Raw genomic sequence first — 22,794 nt, 5'->3', positions numbered from 1 at the left:
TCAAGAGACTCAAAATTTCCGAACGATAAGCGGACACTTCCTTGATAGCTTTGAACGTGTCAAGACGACGTTAAGAAGTAATTACGTTCTAGAAATTACTATTAATTTAAACGCAAATATAATTGCCATTGAAAGAAGTACGTATTATTGCTTACCGAAATTTCGTTGAAATTTGAGTCCGACGAGGATTATTGAAAAAGGGATTTGTTACCAAATCGTAAGTTTTTTGTTGAGCGTTCGTTTTGTTCATGCATACAATTTTAGCCTTTTATTTTTTACTCGATTTATTTTCTGGTAAAATTGGTATTGGATCCAGAATTACGAACTGATGTTGCGGGGAGTTTGATAAAAGCAGCACGTTTGAGGTTCTACGTTTTTTCGTTTGGTGTTAGCGCCAGATTCATTTGGATTTGGAAAAACCTTCCGAAAATTTCAACTTCTGTGGGTGTTCTACCAATACTCAGTGTGCAAAGAAAACCTACCTTTAATGAAAAACCAATCAAATCAATCCCGTTGGTATGTAGTTTTGGAATTGGTTTCATTTCAGACAAGTTTGTAATTTCTTTTCAAACCATGGACAAGAACAACTTGTTGTATAGAAGTTGGCAGCTATATTGATTTTTTTTCTAATGTTCTAGAAGTAATTATTAATTGAAGTTAAATTTGGCTACTTGTCCATTGGTATACCAATTGTATTCAAACCAAGTACTTATTTTTTATATACAACGCTATCTCTGTACGAATATGGCCATATTGAATTTATAGCGGTTGTTCTAATTTTTAATCTTCAGGAATCACATTTCAATTTAATTATTTATTTACATGTACACTACGTGCCAACGAAAATCATTTTCAATTCTGAATAAAAACTGATTTTACTAAGGAAGTTAATTCTTTGTCGGAATGTTATTGTTTATTACAGATGAATTATCCTTGCCTACGAACATTGCGCACCGACCTGAGTAGCTGGATATCAGAATTTTACCGTAAACGTTGTTTTCACGTTATAGGTATATGTTTGTGACTAAATGCGATGTAACGTATTTGTACGTATATCTCATATTGACAAATCTTCATAGTCTATGGCTATTACAGATTACAGACTTTATTATTATTATTATTATTATTATTAAAGAGTTTAGTGTAAGATGTTACTAACATTTTGTTGAATGTTGAAGTAAGCGGCTAAAATATAGAACAGATTCATTTAGAAACCAGTGTTGAGTTGAAAAAAACCATAATTTTTTCTTGACCATTTTTTGCATTAAAGAGAAAATATACAGGGTGTTTTTTTGGGAGCTTTAGTTAAAAGTTTCTGGGAAAGTAAAATAGGTAGGTTTTTGAAAATTTGTACTTAGGAGTTACTCTGAAGGCCGAATCGATGTAAAATATTTTCAAAATGGCCGCACTTCCGGAAACACCGGAAGTAGATAGTAACTTCGTTATTTTAAATGGCAACCCCTATTTTTTATTGCTTTTTTGGATTCTACGTGAAATTTCACTTCTTTTGATACCCATATGTCGATATCTACCATTTATGGTTTTTAAGTTATTTTGACTTTAAGAAAAAAAATGGCGGATGCAGATGGTACCTTGATAATTGATTACTTGCAAACGGTTGTAGTCATGGCAACCTATTTTTATCAGTGCATAGAGAATAAATAGGGCTTTCTTTTAGTGCACTTAAAAAAAAGTTAAGTTGCGTACGACCGCCCCTATGGATATCCAAATTTATGAAACTTCAAAGACTAAAAACTCAGTTTTTTTTAATGGAATGACCATGTTCTTACTATTCCATGAGATAGAGAATCGAAATGGGCATATTTTGACAATACATGTTCCTATAGCTATCTTTAACAGTTTCTGACTTATTCCCATTTTATTGAATTGACACTATTTTTTTAGGATTTTCTTTTTAGTAGTCGGCCATGATTCTATAACAATTGAATTTTAAACAAATCTAGTGACACTAATCCATCACCCACTGTTATAGGTTAACATAAGTTTTTCAAAAATCGAAAAATGACTCGCAGTGGTTTCACCTATTTTGGAATTTAATTGTTATTTATGGTGAAATGGGCAGAATCGCGGCGCGTGCTTTCCGTACATTCATTCGAAAACTAGAACGAAATTGTATGAATTTTTGAAATTTTGTACCCCTAATGCACTACAAACCGTTGAAGCACAAGTTATACAAAGCTCTACAAGAGAATATTTAAGAAAATGAATTGAATTGCAAATGCAAGATTAACAAAATAAATTCAATGCAAAATATAAAAAACTTTGTTGAAACATTTTTGGTATGGAATTGTTGCTAGAACAGATATCGCATTACCTCTCTTAATTTCCAGACTTATACGTTGTTTAAGAAATTCAGTTGAACGACTCTGTTTAGATTTTTCAAAAATTTTCTGTCCTATATCCTTATTAAATGAGTTATTTATTAATGAATTATTTAGACTAGAACTAGAATCAGTGGTATTAAAGAATCCATTCCTTGATTTGTTTAAAATTCGATTGTTATAAAATCATGGCCAACTACTAAAAAGAAAATGCGAAAAAAAATGGCATCAATTCCGAGATCAATTCAATGAAATGGGAATAAATCAGAAACTGTTAAAGATAGCTATAGGAACATGTAATATCAAAATATGCCAATTTCGATTCTCTATCTCATGCAATATTAAGAACATGGTCATTCCATTTAAAAAAACTGAGTTTATAGACTTTGAAGTTTCTTAAATTTGGATCTCCATAGGTGCGGTTGTACGCAACTTAACTTTGTTTTAAGTACAGTAAAAGAAAGCCCTATTCATTCTCTATGCACTGATAAAAATGGGTTGCCATGACTATAACCTTTTTCAAGTAATCAATTATCAAGGTACCATCTGCATCCGCCATTTTTTTTTCTTAAAGTCAAAATAACTTAAAAACCATAAATGGCAGATATGACATATGGGTATCAAAAGAACTGAAATTTCACGTAGAATCCAAAAATGCAATAAAAAATAGGGGTTGCCATTTAAAATAACGAAGTTACTATCTACTTCCGGTGTTTCCGGAAGTGCGGCCATTTTGAAAATATTTTACATCGATTCGGCCTTCAGAGTAACACCTAAGTACAAATTTTCAAAATCCTACCTATTTTACTTTCCCAGAAACTTTTAACTAAAGCTCCCAAAAAAACACCCTGTATAAAGGGTTTTTTAAAATTTTTTCTCTAATTATAAGACATCTTATAATAATAATATAATAAGATAATCTTATAATTAGAGAAAAAATTTAAAAGAAATACCGTCAAGTCATTGGCTGTACCTACCATTAGTCTGTAAAAAAATCAGCTTCATTCATCCAACAGTTAGTTATATCCGTAGAAAGGGGGAATTTTTCGGGGGTAAATACACAAGAGCTTGATTTTTAATCGGATAATTTTATTTTTACACGAAAGTTTTGTTGCTACGGAAAAAACAAAACAAAAGTGTGCTTTTGATCGAAAGTTTTTTCTAGGAAGCAACTAAATTAGAATGAATTAAAAATAAAATTATCCTGATTTAAAGATTAATACAAGACAGTACATGTTACAACCACTATATATTTTACGCATTCCTACGCGCATTTTTATTGCTGATAAACAGCTACCTAGCTTTTAATAAGATAAAAAATCATCTCATTGGTTAGAATTTGAAACAATCACCCAGCTGATTGGGCGTATATTAATGGAGTCGAAAAAAAAAGAAGAATACAATATAAAAATTCTTAAAAGTATTGAAAGATTTCGATGGAATGTAGTCGGTTTGCGCTTGAGGGCTCCTTTAGAATTGCGGGACCAAGCGCAAGCGAGCCTTTAGAAGGTGCGGGGCCGTGTTCCGCGACACATGTCGAACACCGGTACTGAAATACTATGTGGTGTGGTCCAACAGCACTTTTCGGTAAAAATTATTTGTATATATATAGACAGATGGGGAGCGAACGGAGGTTACCATGAGGTTTTCACCAAAATTTCTACGCTAAATATGTATCTTTTTCATAAAGATAAAAACATGAGTTACCAGTATCCTTGTAAAGTGATAATTAAAACGGCATTGCCTTTCAAGAGGTTTAAATTATAAAATCGCAGACCTAATAAGGTATACCTTTATTTGTCGGGCGAATTGCAAATTATTAATGCATAAATGACTATCGCACAAATGCCATAACTGTCACCCTTAATTGAACGTACAAGCCATTCGAATGCAAATTTGTGAATACTCACACTTCAATTTTTGTAATCCGCAAATATATTATACCTGCACAACCCACGGAAACGGAGGCCAGTTAACAGTACTTTCGCAAACTCGTAGGTGTAAAAAAAAAACAAATAAATTCAGAGCAAGAGAGGGTGTAGTCTACGTTGAAATGCAATAAAGAATCTGCCCACGCTTCGTTATCTTGTTTTCCAAAAAGAATGTATGGTTTTGCAAATTGCTTTGAAAAACGAATATAAAAAATACTTACAATCTTATGTTAAGCGTGACATGTCGTGTAGTAATGAAAAATGTCCTGAATACACTAATTACTAGTTAATGCCCGTTAAATTGCTAAACCCATTATTTTTATTATGACGACCTATATAATCAAACTAATTCATTATGGATCTCTTAATATCTGTAGTTATATGATAGTTAACTATGTTAATAATGGAGTAGGTTTGGCACTATTTACACACGCCGAAATTTAACCTCATTCCATACTGAAACAAATCGATAATTTTATAATGTAAAACACTGTTTTTGTTAATAGGACGGTAGACAATTCGAGGCTACTGACTCACACTGCAGCCTATGGATTTACTGTATAATTAATCAATCTTCCATAATTATTAGAAATAATAAAAGAACGATTTAATTTTCTAACCGGCAATTTGATAAATTGTTTGGGTATTATTTATATGACAGGCGTTTGCGGGGGAGTCGATTTTAGTAATACGACTTTTTTAGTAGGTACTTGTCTAATTAAACGAATCCCACACTGCGTTCCAGTTTAGTTCAAATTTGATCTGTAATTATAGCAAAGATCATACTACACTAGATAGCCAGCGTATATGCAAGAGTTGTTTCGCGTTTAAGTAGTTCCATAAAAATATTTATAGGGGGCTTTCAAAGTTAAGAACGTAACTGATTCATCCGAAGCCGTCTTCGTACGAGTTCGAATCATATCATAAATACAAAGAGTGATTATTGTCTAAACACGAGACACATAAACATGACCTACTGAACACTCCTCACTATCATTGGGATAAAATTACATTTGTACGTGGGCGTCATTCAAGACAAGGTAGATTCTATTACAGACAGGACGTTACAATGAAAGAAATAATTTGAAAGGTTGTACACAATATTCCTTTTGCTTTTTTTTAACCAGCGCTAACCAATACATTTTCCAGATTTTCGGATTAAATTAATAATTGCAAAAGCGTCTTTTTTCTTAGCATAATTTCTGAAAACTTAGTTTCACGTATCTACGATACTTAGATTTGTTGTAATTAAGCATTTTATGATTGGGATAAACGAGATATCCCGCTTAGCCTCCTACATAATAAAATTGTATCCAGCTAAAGTGAGTCGGAACTAGAAGCGTCTGTGGTTATAATTTCAAAGAAATATCTCCATAAATATGAAAGTTGGCATTGCACAGTCTGCGCAAAATATGGAAAATATGAAACTGATCGAAATGGGCAAATATAGACCATAACGGCTATCAATTAGCGAAAACCCGAAGTCTCTAGGTGGCCCAGGGGCCGAGATCTCGATGGAACGGACGGACGGACAGACAGAAACACGAGCACATAAGCTTTACCTCAACTTCGTTGTGTTACGATAAAAAATTTAATTTAAAACAAGATGTGAATATTCGGAATTTTAATTTACAGTAAGGCAAAGATCATAAGTAAGGTAACCAGATAAAACATCTATTAACACCCACACAAGGTTGCGCTTAAGAATGACACCGATATCCCATACAATAGCCCTTTGTTCTAAAAATAACTGTGCTTTGCCATTTCGCGCGTCTTCTTACCCCGCCAGGTAGTTTGTACTATTCTCATAAAAACATAGCCGCTGGAGGACGCAGTCGACTTATGTGGCGGGACAAATTATGAGAGTCTAAAATTTATACAGCGCTGTCTATCTAATCTAGTGTAGTATGATCTTTGTTATAGAGAAACCCTAATCTCAATTATTATCATAAATGTCTTAGCTGCCAATTAAAATAACTTTTGATAATAAACTGCAAGGGTATTCAGCGAATGTGTACTGCAGAGGCAGATTAGGCTTAATTTTCTATTAAGTATATTATGTAGTTTTTTTGATGTTCCCATCAAATTCTTTTCAAGTTTGCTTTAAGTTTTTTTCAAATTAAATTCACGTTCACTTCTCAATTTCTTCTTCAAGTTCGACAAGTTGTCCACAATTTCTTCTCAAGGCTCTAAAGTTTCTCTCCAGTTCTCCTCTCAAGTTTCTATCAAACTTATTTCCAATCAGTCTCCGTTCCTTCCTTGTTTATTTCTTAAGTTCCTTTAAGTTGCTCCCAGTTTTCCAAATTCCCTTCCACTTTTCTTCAAGTTTGTATCAAATGCCCCCCAAGAACAAGCTCGTGGCGAGGGGGGATTCCTATGTAAAAAATCCGCTGAATCCGAAAATCATAGTCCCCCTGGCGGGAAACTCCCGGAACAAACTGTTATAAACGAAAAGTGAAGAAAAAATGGGAAAACCTCGTTTTTTTCACATTTGACTTCAATGACAAACCATATAACAAACCCGATCACCGTAGGTATCATAGTCATTGATGGCAATATTTGCATTTTGGTCGAATTTTGACTGGCTGTAGGTAGGCGTCGCTTTCAGTGTGGAGGTGGCGGAAGATTCAGGATTGAAGAGAAATTTTTCTTAGATGCAACGGGCCTTATTAATACGCATTGCGAAATCTGCGACTTGTTCACGTGATAGACATTTCAATTATTCGATCGTATCCTAAGAGATATTCATCACCATTACAACAGATGTCTCTACTACCTTATAAATTACAGATAGAGATCGTACCTACTGATAAGAATCAGCATTGTGTCAATTGTGTGCAACTTTTTGTTATATAATTCCTATACATATAAATAAACCTATCTATTATATCTATTACTGTTTTTTGTATCGTTACCAAGTGAATCTTCACGACGCGACGGAATGTAATCAATATATGTATTGGTTGCCTAACTCGAGGGAATTTTACTTGCAGTTCACTGAACGTAAGTGCTGCAGAAATAAACATTTAATTTATTGTTTATCAACAGTGCATGTTCATTACTATAACTCTCGCCAGGAAAGATTGCCGGCCACAGAACACTTGATCCCGATCTACAATCTCTGTTTTTCGTAAGGTGCTAGAGACTTCCGGGATAGTATCGTGTCAATGTTGAACGAAAAGACTTTTTGTTCAACATTAGCACGATCCTATTCCAGAAGTCGCTCGCATCTTAATAAAAACAAAGATTGTAAATCGACACAAAGTGTGCTGTGACCGGCAATCTTTCCTGGCGAGAGTTATACGCGAAAATATGGAAAGTTTATGGACGAATCCATGCAGGAGATATAATGGTGCATACAAATTTTGGGAGGAAAACCTTCCACTATTTTGCTGTGCTGTGGGTGGTTATATACGAGATGAAACAGACAGAACTCTAAAAGCGTTACTGCTAAATAACTTATACAGTAAATACCTACTATATTACGTGAAGCGATTATGCGTGAAGTGTAACTTTGGGTAGGTATCCACATTTAGATTTGAAAAATTTAGGTTTTTAGGACATCTGGGATAATAATTCACTAGTCTCTAAGGAGGGGTAAAATAAGCGCACTTTGAAAAAAGCGTAAAAAGGGCATAGAAAATTATATGACAAAGAGAGTTTTGAGTTTCGTAATGTTCCACCTCAATATACTAGAATTGAACCACGTGCCACAAACTCGATGAATAATAAAGCAAAAATTCGATAAAAAACCAGGACTTTAATTCCGATAGAACGCCAAGTGAAAAAGTTAAAGCTTGAACTCCGTTTACGGTTAATGAACACATTCTTACATATTCACCGGATTGTAATAGCGTAAAATTTATTTCGTCGTGCATTCATCCGTCCATTTTAATCTCTTTCAATTGATAAAAGGAAATTTATTGTAATCCAATGGAACTTTACGAATTGTGCCAAGCAAATTGGGGTATTGTGCAATATTTCGAGCTTTTGAGATGTCGCTCTTTATAGGTACTTTTCACCAACTGGAAAGTTGTCAAATTAAATTCGGCGATAAATTGCTCACTCTTGTTCGCGAACGAAATTTCAGGTTCGCCCTTTTATCATTTTGTTTACTGCTGTGCGGATTTACAATAATTCGACTAGATTAATCGGCATGGGAGACTGGCGTTCGACAAGTATTGCAGAGGGTTGTTTAAACGAAAGCCGCTCGAGTAAAATAGCTATTGCAAATACATTTTGGGCTTCTCGACAAACTCTTCTACACTTCTACTGAACGAACAGAAACTGAGAAACTATTCAAAAAACGATGTTAATAACGTATCCTATCGCACACAAAGTGCAAAACTAAAATACCACAAGGAGGTTCAGGAAGTGCTACCATTAGTTACATGACGTTATTCTTATTGGGACTCCCAGTTACGATTAATGACTAAAAATGGTTATAGGGTACCTTAATTAAGTGTTTAAAAAAAATTTCGTGCGTAGTTATTCCTGAGTGCCAACTACCAACACTTTCTAAGAGGTTCTGTTAACACTTTTCGACGATGTGTTGCAGATATTTTAATAAACATTAAACAAATTAGAAAATGTTGATGTAAAACCATGCATGTGTTTGTAACCGTACCATAACAGCAGTAAGTAGTTCTCTACATGTTTTCCATAATTTGTGTGTAAATTATTTACAGATGAGCAGCATTTCATCCCTGCATCATAATAAATTAAAGCATTGACCAATTTAAAACATTACATGGTACATTTTAACCATGATTTTAACTCATTTTAGAGAATTATTTTACAAGACGGTTGTTGCTAAATGGTGATTTATATTGATACCAAAAAGGTGGTCGATGCTAATGGGCGGTTGATATAGAAAAGGTGGTCAATACGAAAAGGCGGTTGATACCGAAAAAGGGATCCTAGCCAGACGCAAAACTTCTTATAATTAAGAATTTTGAAATGTAAATTAATGGTTGTTCATGAACATAAAAATAAAACTCTATACTGGATCTTAAAGTTAAATTCAAATTGATACATAATTGATTAATTAAAAGAAATTACAAGAATTTATTCTGACACATCATGCGAACACAGTCAAATACAAAACAAAACCTGTAAGAAAAATTTAAGGCTAACAGTACCTTTTTGAAAACATACACCCCCTTTGCAAAACGATCAAATAAAAAAAACAACTCAAGAGATCTCAAAAAGTTCAGTTAACTAATATCCATATCAACTGGTCAAGACAGACACGTGGAAACCGATGAACGGCGAATCAATACTTTACAAACCTGACAGCGTTTAGACCCCACATTTATTCAACACCTAACTTTGGTAATCCATAACTGGTTTGATGAGGCTAACAAATTATTGTAATGGCTGTTCGGGTGATACAGTTTAATTACACAACACACAATAAACTTCAGGCACAAGATCTTCTTTATTTGGTGAAACTACCCCTAAAATTTAGCGCAACAGTGACTTACGCTTTTACAATCGACCCGAAAACAGCCTTCATTGATAAATTCTATATCGTTGTTCCCCAGCTATACTCGAAACTCCGCCCCGTCGCCCGAATTGACAAGCACGTGCGTTGCTTATCTCGCACGTGGTATTGTTTATCACAGAACCAATTAATTTTTGTTGGATGAGACACCTGACCAGATTAAACTTTCCACATTATAATTACATTCCGATTACACGTTTCTTTACTTATTCGTTTTAAACAAAAAATAGGATTAAATATAGTATATTAAGTATGGAGAACGGTAAGGGATTTTTACCGTTCGAAGACAATTGTTTGGAGGAGGAGCGAAGCGACGACTCCAATTATTGTCTGAGAACGGTAACCCTTAACGTTCGACGTGCTTATACAATTTTTTGCGCGATCGAAATTAAAATTATGTAACCAATATAAATATGCACTAAGAAATTAACGAGCAGAATAAATCGAAATGATCGAAGTGGTATGGTGTACATCACTAGGTAACCAGTTTATATGTCAAAATTGAAATTAATAATTTCATAAAATTGTACATGTGTCTGATGTAGGTTGCTAGCTTTGCACTTCCTTTATGACTTTATGAGCGTCTTTCTATAGGAAACAACAGCACAAATTGTACGTTTAATGTACCTAACAATAATTAAAGATTAAATGTAATGTAAGACTGTTGATTTTTAAAAAGGCGTCGGTAAGTATTTTTTTTCACTACTAGCGTCTGATGACATGATTATTAACCTTTTTTCCACTTGTAAAGTAGGTTTTCTCGGCATTTGTTCAAAGTGGTTAATAATTTTTTATTATTAACTAGTAGTCAATAATGAGAACTGTCACGCTGTCACTTTTAGAAAACACAACCCGAAATTTCGCTCAATGAACGTTTAGACAAGTTCTCTAAAACGAATAATTGCCACCATTCGCAATTTCCAGAGAAATTACATACCTAAAATTATCACATTTTGAAAAAATTCGAACGAAATTACTCTTTGAAAAATCTCAATGACAGAACAAAATACGGCCTGTTTGACTTGTACTTCCACGTACTTGATTGACATGTTAAATTAAGAAACAAACAATTCTGTCCAACCGTTAACTCTCTTATCAATATAATATGTTAATTTAGAGGATTTCAAGTGCTAGTAGTGAAAAAAATAGTATATATACCACGGTAGAGAAGTCTATTATTGCCTTCGCACCTTACACCCCTCGGCGCAAGCGCCTCGAGATGTAATCTTGGTGCTCAGGCAATAATAGTGGACTTCTCTACCTTGATATATAATGTACTATTGCTGTTCTGTTTTTAGATCGGTAAGTAATTTTGGCGTCGTCGTAATCATAGCAACTGGTAAATTCTACGTACTGTCATGGAAACACACATGGTAAATAGCCAGAAATGACCGATCGCGCAAAAAATTAAATAATTACTAACTTTACAATAAATAACTAAATACAGGAAGTTTCGAATGCTGTTTCCAATACTTAAACCGAAATTATCTTAACAACATGTATTTTTCTTCATTACACACGACACCCCCTGTATCATACACAACAATATGCACGTTAAACCCAGCATATTTCCAATTACGGAACCTATTACCAAATTGTGCACCTATAAGTACCAATTAGAGCAAGTATAATATTATACGAAAAAACCAATTAAGCTCAAATTTCATTCAAAATTTACTACAATGAAAGACTACGAATGTACAAAATACAATAGATTCAGGTATTTACCGACAATAATAATGAAGATATTTTCACTTGTTGGACACTAACCGGAGCTGTGTTATTCAGTAAAAATTGGCCACGTCACTAATTATTAGAGCACGAAGTTTTTGTGTTTGTTTCAGAAGTTTTTCGTTAGTATGTAAAATAGTATCTGATATCAGGTGGGTGATCGATCTTTAGTGACAATTCAAACACCGTTTCATTAAAGTTGATAATTATGAAGATAATTGGCATTCTTTCTCGTGAAAGTGCATCCTACATTTTCGCATCGGAAAGGAGCAATTCAGATAACTGTGTAATCTTCCGTTTCCGCCTTAATGAACGGAAAACAAAACAACTGGAAAGTCTTAATTGATATTAAAATTCACAACTTCCACATTCCAGTAAACGAGTCTTCAATCTCTCGAATTATATTTTTTTTGTCTTACATGCACACGCAATTACAAACTAACGACTTACTTGCAGTTGTGACAGTTTAGATGCCATTGTGTTGAGCTTGGTTCTTCTTTACAGCAGCAATATCACAGCATATTATTCCCTTTTCACTGAAAGAAGAAGACATAATTAACATCATAACTCAGAAGACCTATTTTTGTATCGCCCAGTTATATTTAGATTTTGTATTTTCTGCGAGTGTAATGTGTGTGCTTTCAAATTGTTTACATCTACTCACCGAAAAAGGATCCGATTTACGCGATTGATAATTGAAAACATTGGCACATTTACAACAAACTTTCGGACGTATTTGAAAGATATGATCTAACCGTTTAACCGGCCTAATAGGAAACGGACCACTTATAAATGTTTATTTTCCGCTTTTAACGGAAAAACATGGTAATTGTCGTGAAATACGCCGATAACTAAAAAGGTATGGTTAGTAGTTTGTTATATGGGACAGTAGGGTGAGTTTTGTAGGACAGGGTGAACGACATCGACGATGGCACGAATTGTCACGATATGGGGTAATAAACATTGTAACTATCATGCGTGGTGGGAAATCAATTTCTTTTTGTCTTATTCGGGAATATCTAACAATTAAATGAATTACAAGGTTTCCAATTACCATCACTTTCATTTGTAGCTATAGGTCAGTTCGCTTTCCTATAATAGGCCAAATAGAAGTTAATTCATAGGAGATTAATTAAAATATACGTAGACTAATGATTCCATTGTAAGGATGGAACTTAATTATGAGCTGAGTGAGAAGCAGATTTGCCAGTCAGATACTATTATGAATAAAATAACATGCGCGATTACCGATTATGGTTCGAGTAATTATTGTGAGACGCCGTCAATTTGACCAAGTCATTATTATCTAAATAAAAATAATTACAGTGAATCCAGGTTTTTAACCCACTAAAACAATGAAGGGAACTAAGGTTCATGCGTTCATGTGACAAGTATCCAAGTAGAATCTGTTCTATCCTATTACGTAATCAAATCCGCCGGATACATTTACCGAGGTGTATGCGTTGAAGGAATCCAGCAAAAGAGACAAGACGTGCAAAAATGTCTTCGTGTTGTGCCCGTAAAAGTCTAGTAAATTATATATTGTGGATATCGATTAAGCCAATCAATCATTTTCAGATTCAAGTTACTTCGAAAACACGCCATTCTTATAGAGCATCCACACTTTTTGTACGTCTACTTTATCAAAATTTTATAATGCTTTGACATGAAAATCACATTTGAAAACGCTTTGTACATAGCTCACTTTTGCTTGAAATGACTTTTACCGTACTTCTTGCATGCCAGTAGGCAATATATTCACTTAATCAATACCGAGAAGTTAATCCATTAAGTGTCCTAAAAATGATTGGACATAGTAAAGCTTTGAACTGGTTAATTGCATGTGCATACGATTCAATTTTGGCACATTCATATTAGGTTCAGTGGTCGCGAAATAAATATAATTTTAAGTCTCGTTTTAAGCTTAACTTCACAATTGACAGGGTAGCGTCAAATGAAAATCGTTAGTCGAGGACGAAATAAGGGGAGAAATAAAAGTGCAGTGCGATATACGTCGTTTCGCTACTTAAAGGAATAGATTATTCTAAATTTTTGCTGGAAATAAAAATGGTAACAAGAAGTGAAAGAATCAAAATGTAAATATACAAGAATCTAGATCTTTAAAATGAAGAACTAAAGGTTATTAACGAGCTCCCAGCGGGTTCATAATTTTGCGGTGCCTGTCCTTTAAAACGATATCTCGAAAACGATTGGAACAATTACGATGAAATTTTGCAGGTGGGTTCTTTATCAAATTTGTCGATCGGAGTATGGAAATTGGCAATGTAAGTCAAAAACTAAGGAAAGCCCTTTTTCAATTTTTTCCGATTTTCCAAATCTTTTTCTTCAAATTCTACCGATTTTTTTTCTGTCGATTACTCAATTATAATGCCCATCGGCTTGTTTAGAATATTGTAATTTTTAAAATCTTCAAATTTTTGTTCAAGTTCCTTAAAATCCTCCAGTTGTTGACAATGAATCCTTGCAATGCTTCCGAGGAATTCGGTAATTTGCAAAATATGTGCGTCGGATCTTTTGGATGCTTGGAATTGTTGAGATCGGACCCATCAGATTCTTTCAATCTTAAAATTGATCTTATTTTTTAATTTCTTAAGATATTACCTATCCTTGTTTTTCCGTTTTTCAAATTCTTTTGATTCTACAAAAACTCTTGAAAGTTTTTAGCTTCTCTATAGCTTATTATGCAGATCCCTCGGATTGTTAGGATTTTTATTATCTGGATCTTTACGACGATTGAGCGATTCTTAAAAAAATGTAAGTTCCCTTATCACATTTTATAACACTTTACGAACTAAAAATGCAAATACCTAGGTTAATACGAAACGATTAAAAAGTCAATCTATACGAAATGGACGACTTATTCGCAATATAACTATAAATTGAGCTACAAAAAATATCAATCGTGGAGCATACGACACAAAAGCTACAAAACCATGAAAAGCTTAGACGCGGTGTTATTCGGCCGAAATTTTGTTATCAAGGAAAAACCCGAGAACAAGAAAACGAACGATAGGTAAGTATAAAGTACTACGCCCTACGAAATGTGGACAATTTTAGAAAATACAAAAATCACAGTTTTCACGCGATTTTGTTACTTAACGAATTCATTAAAGAAAAGATGGCAACCGAAAGTGCGAAATACAGAAGAAGTTAAGTAACCGAGGTTTCAAAATTGATAAAAAATTTAAATCGGCATAATACTACGAGTAATAGGTTTACCTGAAATATATGAAACCACGATACGAACGATAGACTTAAGTAACGAAGAAATAAAATTAGATCAAATAAAAACGAAACTACGTAAAATTAATATTAAACAAAAGCCGAGACAAAAGCATTACAAACGACTAATCTAAGATAAACGTTGTAAAACGCAAAACTGACAAATTCCGTGAAAATACCAATTTTTGAAGAAACGAACGCGCTGAAGATTAATCGGCAGTGAAGTGCTTCGCATGTAATCGTTGCGGACACATTGGGCGAAATTGCCCAAAATATGGAGACGAAACAAATAGATCTGCAAATCAAATAATAACTAATGAGATCAATGGATTTTAGATAGCGGATCAACTGACCATGTGCTAAGCGATAGAGATTCACAAACATAAAGAACGATGACATAACGATAATGTGTGCGGGTTGACGTTTGACGACGAAAAGGTTATGGTGAAAAGCGCAACAAACGAAATCACAGCCTAAGAAAAACATGGTGATGATGTATACTTAGTTGAGGAACGATTGACTCCAGCAGGCATAGGAACATGCGAATTGAACGAATGGCACGCAAGGTTAGGCCATCCAGGTAAAAACGAAATAAGAAAATTGAAAAATTAATACAATCTCAAGACTAATGAAATACAGAAAATCCGCAATGTATGCAATACTAAAAGAAATAATAAATTCTCACGGACAACGGAAATAAAAAAAAAACTGTTTAGATCTGATACATGGTGACGTAATCGGACCAATAACTCCATATTCAAGAAAAAGAAGGAGATAAGTCATGAAGTTTATCGATGACCACAGCCGATATGCTGAGATCTACGCCATCACGCACAAGAGTGAAGTTTTAAGTAAATTTATTGCCTACCAAAAGAAGGTCGAACGGATGCACGGCAGAAAAATTAAGCCTCAGCAGAATGGAGTGGCGGAACGCTTATGAGAACTTTTGGGTGCAAATGTTGGTTCAAAAGCACTCAGTCGAGACAAAATATACCAGTCCCAAGGCAAGGAAGGGATTTTCATTAGATATGAACCTTATTCTAAAGCTTATCGGATATGGGATCCAATACAAGAATGTATAGTAATAAGCATAGACGTGAGGTTTGACGAAACAAGATTCCCAATGAAGGAAGACAACATGGGTTTGAAAAAACCCGGGTTTTCTTTAAAAACCCCAACCCACTGGGCCCAAGTGGGTTTTTCGGGCTTTTTCGGGTAAAAGTGGGTAATAGTACTTTTTCGATCGGAATTAAACAGTTCGACAATATGAAAAAAAGGCGTCGCAATATTGTGGTTGTGTTGTGGTGGTTCACTTTTACATTTTACTATGGGTAAGAATAAGAATACAAGTTTTGAACTGTTTTGAATTGTTAACTGATACTAAACGAACTTTTGTATTTTAAAAATTAAAAGTGATTCGTGTATAAGTTGAAATATACTTTTGCCATATAAATTTATTTCAAACCAGCCCATGTCAAAAAACTTGTTAATTTCAAAATGAAAAAGCCCACTAATGAAAAAAACCCAGTGGGTCTGGGTTTTTTCAAGTGGGTCCAATCCGAATAAACTCAGTGGGTTTTTTCGGGTTAGGTCCATTCAGGCGAACCCTGAAGACAACAGTCAAACGACAATGATTAAAACCTTGTTTATTACCTTATACGTGGACGACATGGTATTTCACGGAGTGGAGAAAGAGATTAAAAGATTCAAGAAAGCATTGAAGAATAATTTTAAGCTAAAAGATTTTGGTGACGCTAAGAGAGTGTTGTCGGTGAATACAGACGAAATAAAAATAATAATGCGATACCTGAAACGAACTTTGGGACGGAGGTATACTCGTATTGCATACGAAAAGCAATAATGATAGAAATGTGCATATATACACTGATTCTGACTGAGGAATTGACCACAACGGCAGAACATTCTATAGCGGATATGTCCTGATGGTAAGCGACGGAGCAGTCACCTGGTCAAGTCGAAAGCAACGGACAGTGTCACTAAGTAGCGCAGAAGCAGAGTAGATAGCATTATGCGAGTGCACCAAGAAACTATATGGTATACAGACAACTATTTGGGGAATTGAAAATTAATTACGATGCAACAATTCCTTGGAATATTAACATAGACCATACAGGAGCTATGAAGCTAGCAGAAACGGATATCGGATATCAAAGAAGGAAAACATTGAGGTGCGCCCCTAGAGATAGAAATATCGCTGACCAATTGACGAAGAGTTTGAGTGGAGAACGCACGAAATGACTAGTAAATGAGAAAATGGGAAATGATTTCCATTTGAATGGGAAACCAATTCGGGAGGAGTGTAGAAGTAAAGATAGATTAAGATAATTAATGTGAGGAGTTTTTACAGATTTAATGATTGGTTGGATGAGGCGTATGGGGAAAATTTTCCATCTTAATCTGTAGTGAAAGACTGGGCAAAACGGTTTCGGATAGGATGGAATCTTTGGAAGATCAGAGCAGAACAGGAAGTACGGTGGATGTGATGACCGTCAAAAACATCGCCCTCGTGTTGGGCGATGGAGGTTTAAAGGCAAAAGAAATAGCTACGCAACTTTGCTGGCACAACCGTTCGACCATTTGGGGATAAAAAACATTAGTGCAAGGTGGGCCCTCAAACAACTCTCGGCACTTAGGCGCCGGCGTCAGGTTGAATGTGTTCGGTCCTTTTTAGTGCTCTGTAGAGAAAACTCTGCAGTGTCCAATGTCCAATCGATGGGAAGAACAGGAAAAGCACCGCCAATAAAGATCAGGATATGTCAGTCGACTAGAAAGGAGATGCCCACGATCTTGAGTATTATGAGGGCATTCTTCTTCGTAACCTTAACGAACGCAACACAACCGTCAACAGGACCTATTATGCAACAGTTCGGCACAAATTCAGGCAGAATATTCGAGAGGAAAGGCGAGGGAAATGGACCAGAGGTGTGCGTGCACACTGCTTCAGTTACGCAAGCCGCAATTCTTGATTGCGGTTTTCAATAAATCGATCGCTCCACATATAGTCCAAATATCGCCCCAAATTTGGAGGAAATTGAACAAGGACAAGGGGTAAAGATACAGTTACGTCCCATTTTTAGAACAAACCGAAAGAATATTTTTTAGGGGTATTGAATTGTTGAAGCGATGTAATAAATGCATTGATATTGGGGATTGAAAAATAAAATTAATTGCTAGTATCCTCCGATTCTTTTTGATAGTCAGGCCGTGGATATTTGTCGTTGCCCGGTTTTAGCGGTCGTATAAAACAGAAAATGATTTTAAATTAATTATGAAAATTAATTTATAATTAGATGAAAGAAGTCCATTGTATACTAACATTTTTAGATCTTTAGGCACCATATGCAAGTCCAAAGGATTCGATCCTATATCCCTCCTCTTTTTTGTGGTGAAATGATATGAAATCTGTAGAACACAATAGCGTGTATATTAATGGATGAAATGAATCATTCAATATACATAAAATTAGCAATTAAGGCGAGCTAAAAATAAACCATTTAAAAACTGCAGTAGGTAATGAAGAAGTGAAGCCTTTAAAAACAAATCAATTTCTTAAAAAACATGTAAAACGTGGAGGGATAGGGTGATAAAACTACATTAGGGGCGGACTATAAGAACGGGCGAAAGAATTTCTTCATTTTCTCTAACCCAATCCATCCTCTAACCAATGCTCTAACCATTTCATCACCCAAAATGGGCACGTGAGCAACAGAAATTTTGATCAATTGAAGATTCAATGTGGCATTGAAATTTCTGAAGGGGGTGGCCACCTTAAGAGGATGGTCGCCCAATACAAGGGCCCAATGCCCCTCTTCAATTCAAATTTGATGTATCCTGACTTCTTTGTTAATTTGTCTAATAAATTTTAGTTGGGCTACATAGTACGAGTATAATGAAATTTTGCTACTTTTTTAATGGCCAATCAAGTTGTAATTGGCACTGGTCTTTGTTTTAATATTCCTAAATTGATTTATATTTTTTTATCCTGTAGAGGCACCCTAACATAAACAAATACATAATTGCATACATACTTTCACCTTCTAAATAAATACACGTTCTGTTGTGGTTTCACCGATTGCGTAATGCCGACCGCAAGCGCAACATTTCTGTTTACATATATCGGGAAATAGTTATTGAAGCATTTATTTTTCAGGATAATGGCTTCGGAAAATTGTGTACATTTAAAAAGCAAAAGAAATTGTTCATTTTTTGTAATCGTCAAAGTGTAATTAATTATACACACAAAGTTTCTGGGTTGAAGTGATGTTATTGACATTCATTAAACAATAGGCCAACGCAATAACAATAGATTGTACTTGCAGATGACGGTTGTCACTTGCATTCGTGTAACTGAAAATCTATAGATGTGTAATTAAAAAAATATCCGCGCAGTGAGTAACGTGCCATATTTATTTGAAGATTGTAACTAAGTAGGTACATATCCTTTTATGGTCAATTAACTATTCCATACGTCAGTACAGTGCACTATAATCTTCATATGGGAAAATATCCCACATGCCTACCCACATCGTCAGATATGTCATACGGAAATAAAAATCGAATCATTAAAAAAGTAACAAAATTAATTACATTGTTTAAAAACATCATATATAAGTTGTAGTCACTTATGAGTCATTATCTCATCACATATACATACATTAGTGAGTCATGCTAAATCAAGAACCAAACGTTTGATTATACCATTGACCAGAAGTCTGCTATGAATTTTAAAGTTAACATTTAAAAAACAATCAACAGGTAGGTACTGTACTTACAAAAAAAAGCTATTGTTCCGGCACTGCACAGTACTTTAACACTACGTGAGTAATCTGCGACGTTCGTGACAGTACTAATCGCGATCGCAAATTTCCATCTGTGTCTAAAGAAGTTTATAATACTTGTTCGTATTAAATTACCTCTCTAGGCCACAGGTAACGGAGATTGCCGGATAACCTGTTGTACCACCTTCGCCGTGTCAACCTCTTTATCTTATTACGTAAAAATTTTAATCGCAAATGTGTCACCAATTGCATTTGTATTGTATTTCCGGCCGGGAAATGTATGCTCTATAAAATTCTGTTTCTGAAGGCTTATGGACTTGTAATAAAAGCAACCTGTGTAGGTTAGGGACTTGCGGTAAAGTCGTGGAGTAGTGATTTCTTGCATTTATGTCTCTTGGGGTACCGAATCCGCATCTGAAACTTTGGTAACAACATTTTTTGAATATAAACAATATTGAAAATCATTTTTTGGGTCCGTATTGTAACTCCATTCGTCTTCTATTCCTAGATATGGTCGTAAATTAAATTAGACCCTTACTGTCTGATATCCTTGCTTGACTCCAGAGGGCGATAAAGAATCCAATGAGCTGACCGTCTCTTTGGAAAAATAGTATATTATATTATACCAATGGACTAAAGTGTGTGTTTTAATCCTGAGGGCGCAGTTTAGTTGCCCAAAACGTAAAAACACGCACTCCAGGAATTAGGACTTATTTTAGTCAAGTGGTATTGATGCTAATTTTTGTTCTCATGTAAATCATTCAATTTCAATGTTAAAGTCTAAATTTGAGAGAACCAGGCAACTACCACAGCCTAGATATTTGATAACCCCTGATGGCATGATGCCGATTTTTACATTTAATTGATAATACTTGCGTAGTACATAAATGTCAGGTAATAAATTATCCATCTGAAAAACCACTAGCGCGAGAAATGTATTGAAAATTGCAATTACATGCATGCCTTGTAAGCACTAACGATCACGGATCAACATTTCACAGATGACTTCGTTCACCAACGTTCTAATCAGACCACCTACGATGCAAGATTTCCTTTTCGTTTTCCATTTTCTGGTTAGTTTGCACTTGTGAAGCGTAATTTTATTATGGCTAATCAAGTCTCATGTCTTATGCTCAATAAAGATTTAGTTGGCCATATCAGGTCGTTGATTATTTTGTACCCATTGATCCAAAATGTATGAGGCCCTTGTTAAGTTACTCACAAGATACACTATATTTCCGGTTTGATACATCCCTGAAGTGTTAAGGTTTGGATTTAGAGAATATAGGCAACTGGTGATGCACATGTAATTCAATGGGGCGTGCATTGCCTCAGAACTTCATTCACCATTCCATAAGCAAGGGGTGTATATGATCGGAAAAATATGCATTAGGTAGATAGATGTACAGAGCATAGTTTCCATACAATATAAACTGATATTTTGTCCATTAATATATGTTTAAAAAATCTAGAAAACATGCGTCAAAAGAGTTCATAGTTTAGGAATTAATTGAAAAAATTAGGGAGCATTTTAAGCAATACGAATGTATGGGATCGGTAGCGTGAATACTTATCTATATTTTGGCAATTTATGTGAAGCTCAAAAGTTTTCATAAAAAAAGTGGTGAATGAAGTTCTGAAAAATGGGCATGTAAACTGGAGAAATGGAAATAAACTACGCAGCTGTGACTAATATCGCGGTCAACAGTGTAGCTTCTTTCTCACAGAGGGTGCCACCAAGAGTTTCATGAAGTCGGTAAAAAATACGATAAAGATATGAAATAGGTACCTAAGCGCTTTTATCTTGCGATGGAGTTGTTCTTACTTTTTAACTAGGCTAGTACCGTTGAGCTAGTACTGTGTAATGGGGATAACAAAAGACAAAAATTTACGAGCAAAAAAAAAACTAGCAGGCTATGTAAGTTGCCTATGTTAAATCATTTAGCGATTCTCTTTCAAGGTTAAACAGAGCCTGCTTGTAAAAGAATTTGCTGACAGCAAGAAAAAGATCGTTCACTTGCTTCGACATTTATTTGGTTTCTCTTTCCTATTCATTGCAAAAGGTAACCTCCTCTACCTATCGTTTTATGAAATAAATAATAGAAATGGGGATAGGTAACATTCCTTTATAACAAATATCAAAATTTTACGTTATTTTTAGAACAAAGGGCTGTTGTATATTGTTGTTGATGTCTGGCAAGTTGCGACCTTGTGTGGGTGTTTATTTGTAATGCGATTTGTTTGACCGTCTTCCTTATTCTTTATCTTTGCTTATTGCACTTTGCAGATTAAAATACCGTAATTTATAATCCATACCTTGTTGCAAATTAAATTTTTTGAACTTCAATAGTACCATTGAATAAAGAGCTTTATTAATAGTACCTATTACATATTATTAGTATTAGTTTAGTCAGTTTAGTGTAATGTGTAATAATTGACCTATACAGGGTGATTCAAATTCAAAGGCCACCATGGGGATCTCGGGAACTGTAAGAGATAGGTAGTTTACATTTGACAAAGTTACCCTTGATGGTAACATCATCTAGTTTTAATAAGAAATAACGTTAATTCGTAAAAACGCAAGAAACTACTTACGTACGTTACTTAAGACAAAGGCAAAAAAGATGTTTTACAAGCATTAAAAACATTGATGTATACATTTTTGAAATCAGAAAAAAATTCTCTATCAAATCACACAAAAAGTAAAAATTACTTCCATAAGAAACAAAGTTGATTATAGTTAACCGGAGACGAAACGTCAAACTTCAAATTTAAAAGTAGCATCTTGTAGAGGGAAAAAAGTGGCCATAATAATGTGTCATTTATTATTAACTTCAGTAAAAAACAAAAACGATTTTCAAAATCTCGTTTTTTCCGGATATCTCTGAAAGTAGTCAGAATTTCAGTTTCAAAACTGTTTTTGTTAAGCATCAAAATACACAACTTTGCCAAATTTACCACCTACCTATCTCTTACATTTCCCGAGATTCCCATGGTGGCCCTCGAATTCGAATCAGCCTGTCAATTACTAATTTACAAAACACCATCTCTCGAATGTAAGACATTGGGAACAAATGTATATTTAGGTATAAACGGCTAAAAAATTAAAAAAAAATCGGTATACCGTATGTCCCCGGATTGACTTTACAAGAAGAAAAACTTTTACTATACTTTTTGACAAAAATCCATTCTCCATAAGGGTACGTTCACTACGGAGCTGTGATACGAGATTGTAGCATAGA

The 22,794-nt window shown here is 34.6% G+C and overlaps 1 protein-coding gene across 3 annotated transcripts in view; it reads right to left on the bottom strand.

Moving 5' to 3' along the window:
- LOC116180170 (zinc finger C2HC domain-containing protein 1C-like) overlaps positions 1 to 19,724 on the bottom strand; it is a 37,798-nt gene extending 18,074 nt beyond the window's left edge. The window contains exons 1-3 of one of the 3 annotated variants that reach the window (XM_031500048.1): positions 19,547 to 19,724; positions 17,392 to 17,393; positions 11,961 to 12,046 (exon numbers count right to left, since the gene is read on the bottom strand). In XM_031500048.1, the coding sequence (XP_031355908.1) occupies positions 11,961 to 11,987 (27 nt within the window). In that variant the 5' untranslated portion in view covers positions 11,988 to 12,046; positions 17,392 to 17,393; positions 19,547 to 19,724. The remainder of the gene's footprint in view (positions 1 to 11,960; positions 12,047 to 17,391; positions 17,394 to 19,546) is intronic. The other 2 variants (XM_031500041.1, XM_031500058.1) reach the window with 2 other exon arrangements.
- Between the last annotated feature and the right edge of the window lie 3,070 nt (positions 19,725 to 22,794).

Source organism: Photinus pyralis, unplaced genomic scaffold, assembly GCF_008802855.1.
Source record: "Photinus pyralis isolate 1611_PpyrPB1 unplaced genomic scaffold, Ppyr1.3 Ppyr1.4_LG1, whole genome shotgun sequence".
Taxonomy (NCBI): domain Eukaryota; kingdom Metazoa; phylum Arthropoda; class Insecta; order Coleoptera; family Lampyridae; genus Photinus; species Photinus pyralis.
Note: the sequence above shows the minus strand (reverse complement) of the source record. Positions and strands in the feature narration are given on the sequence as shown.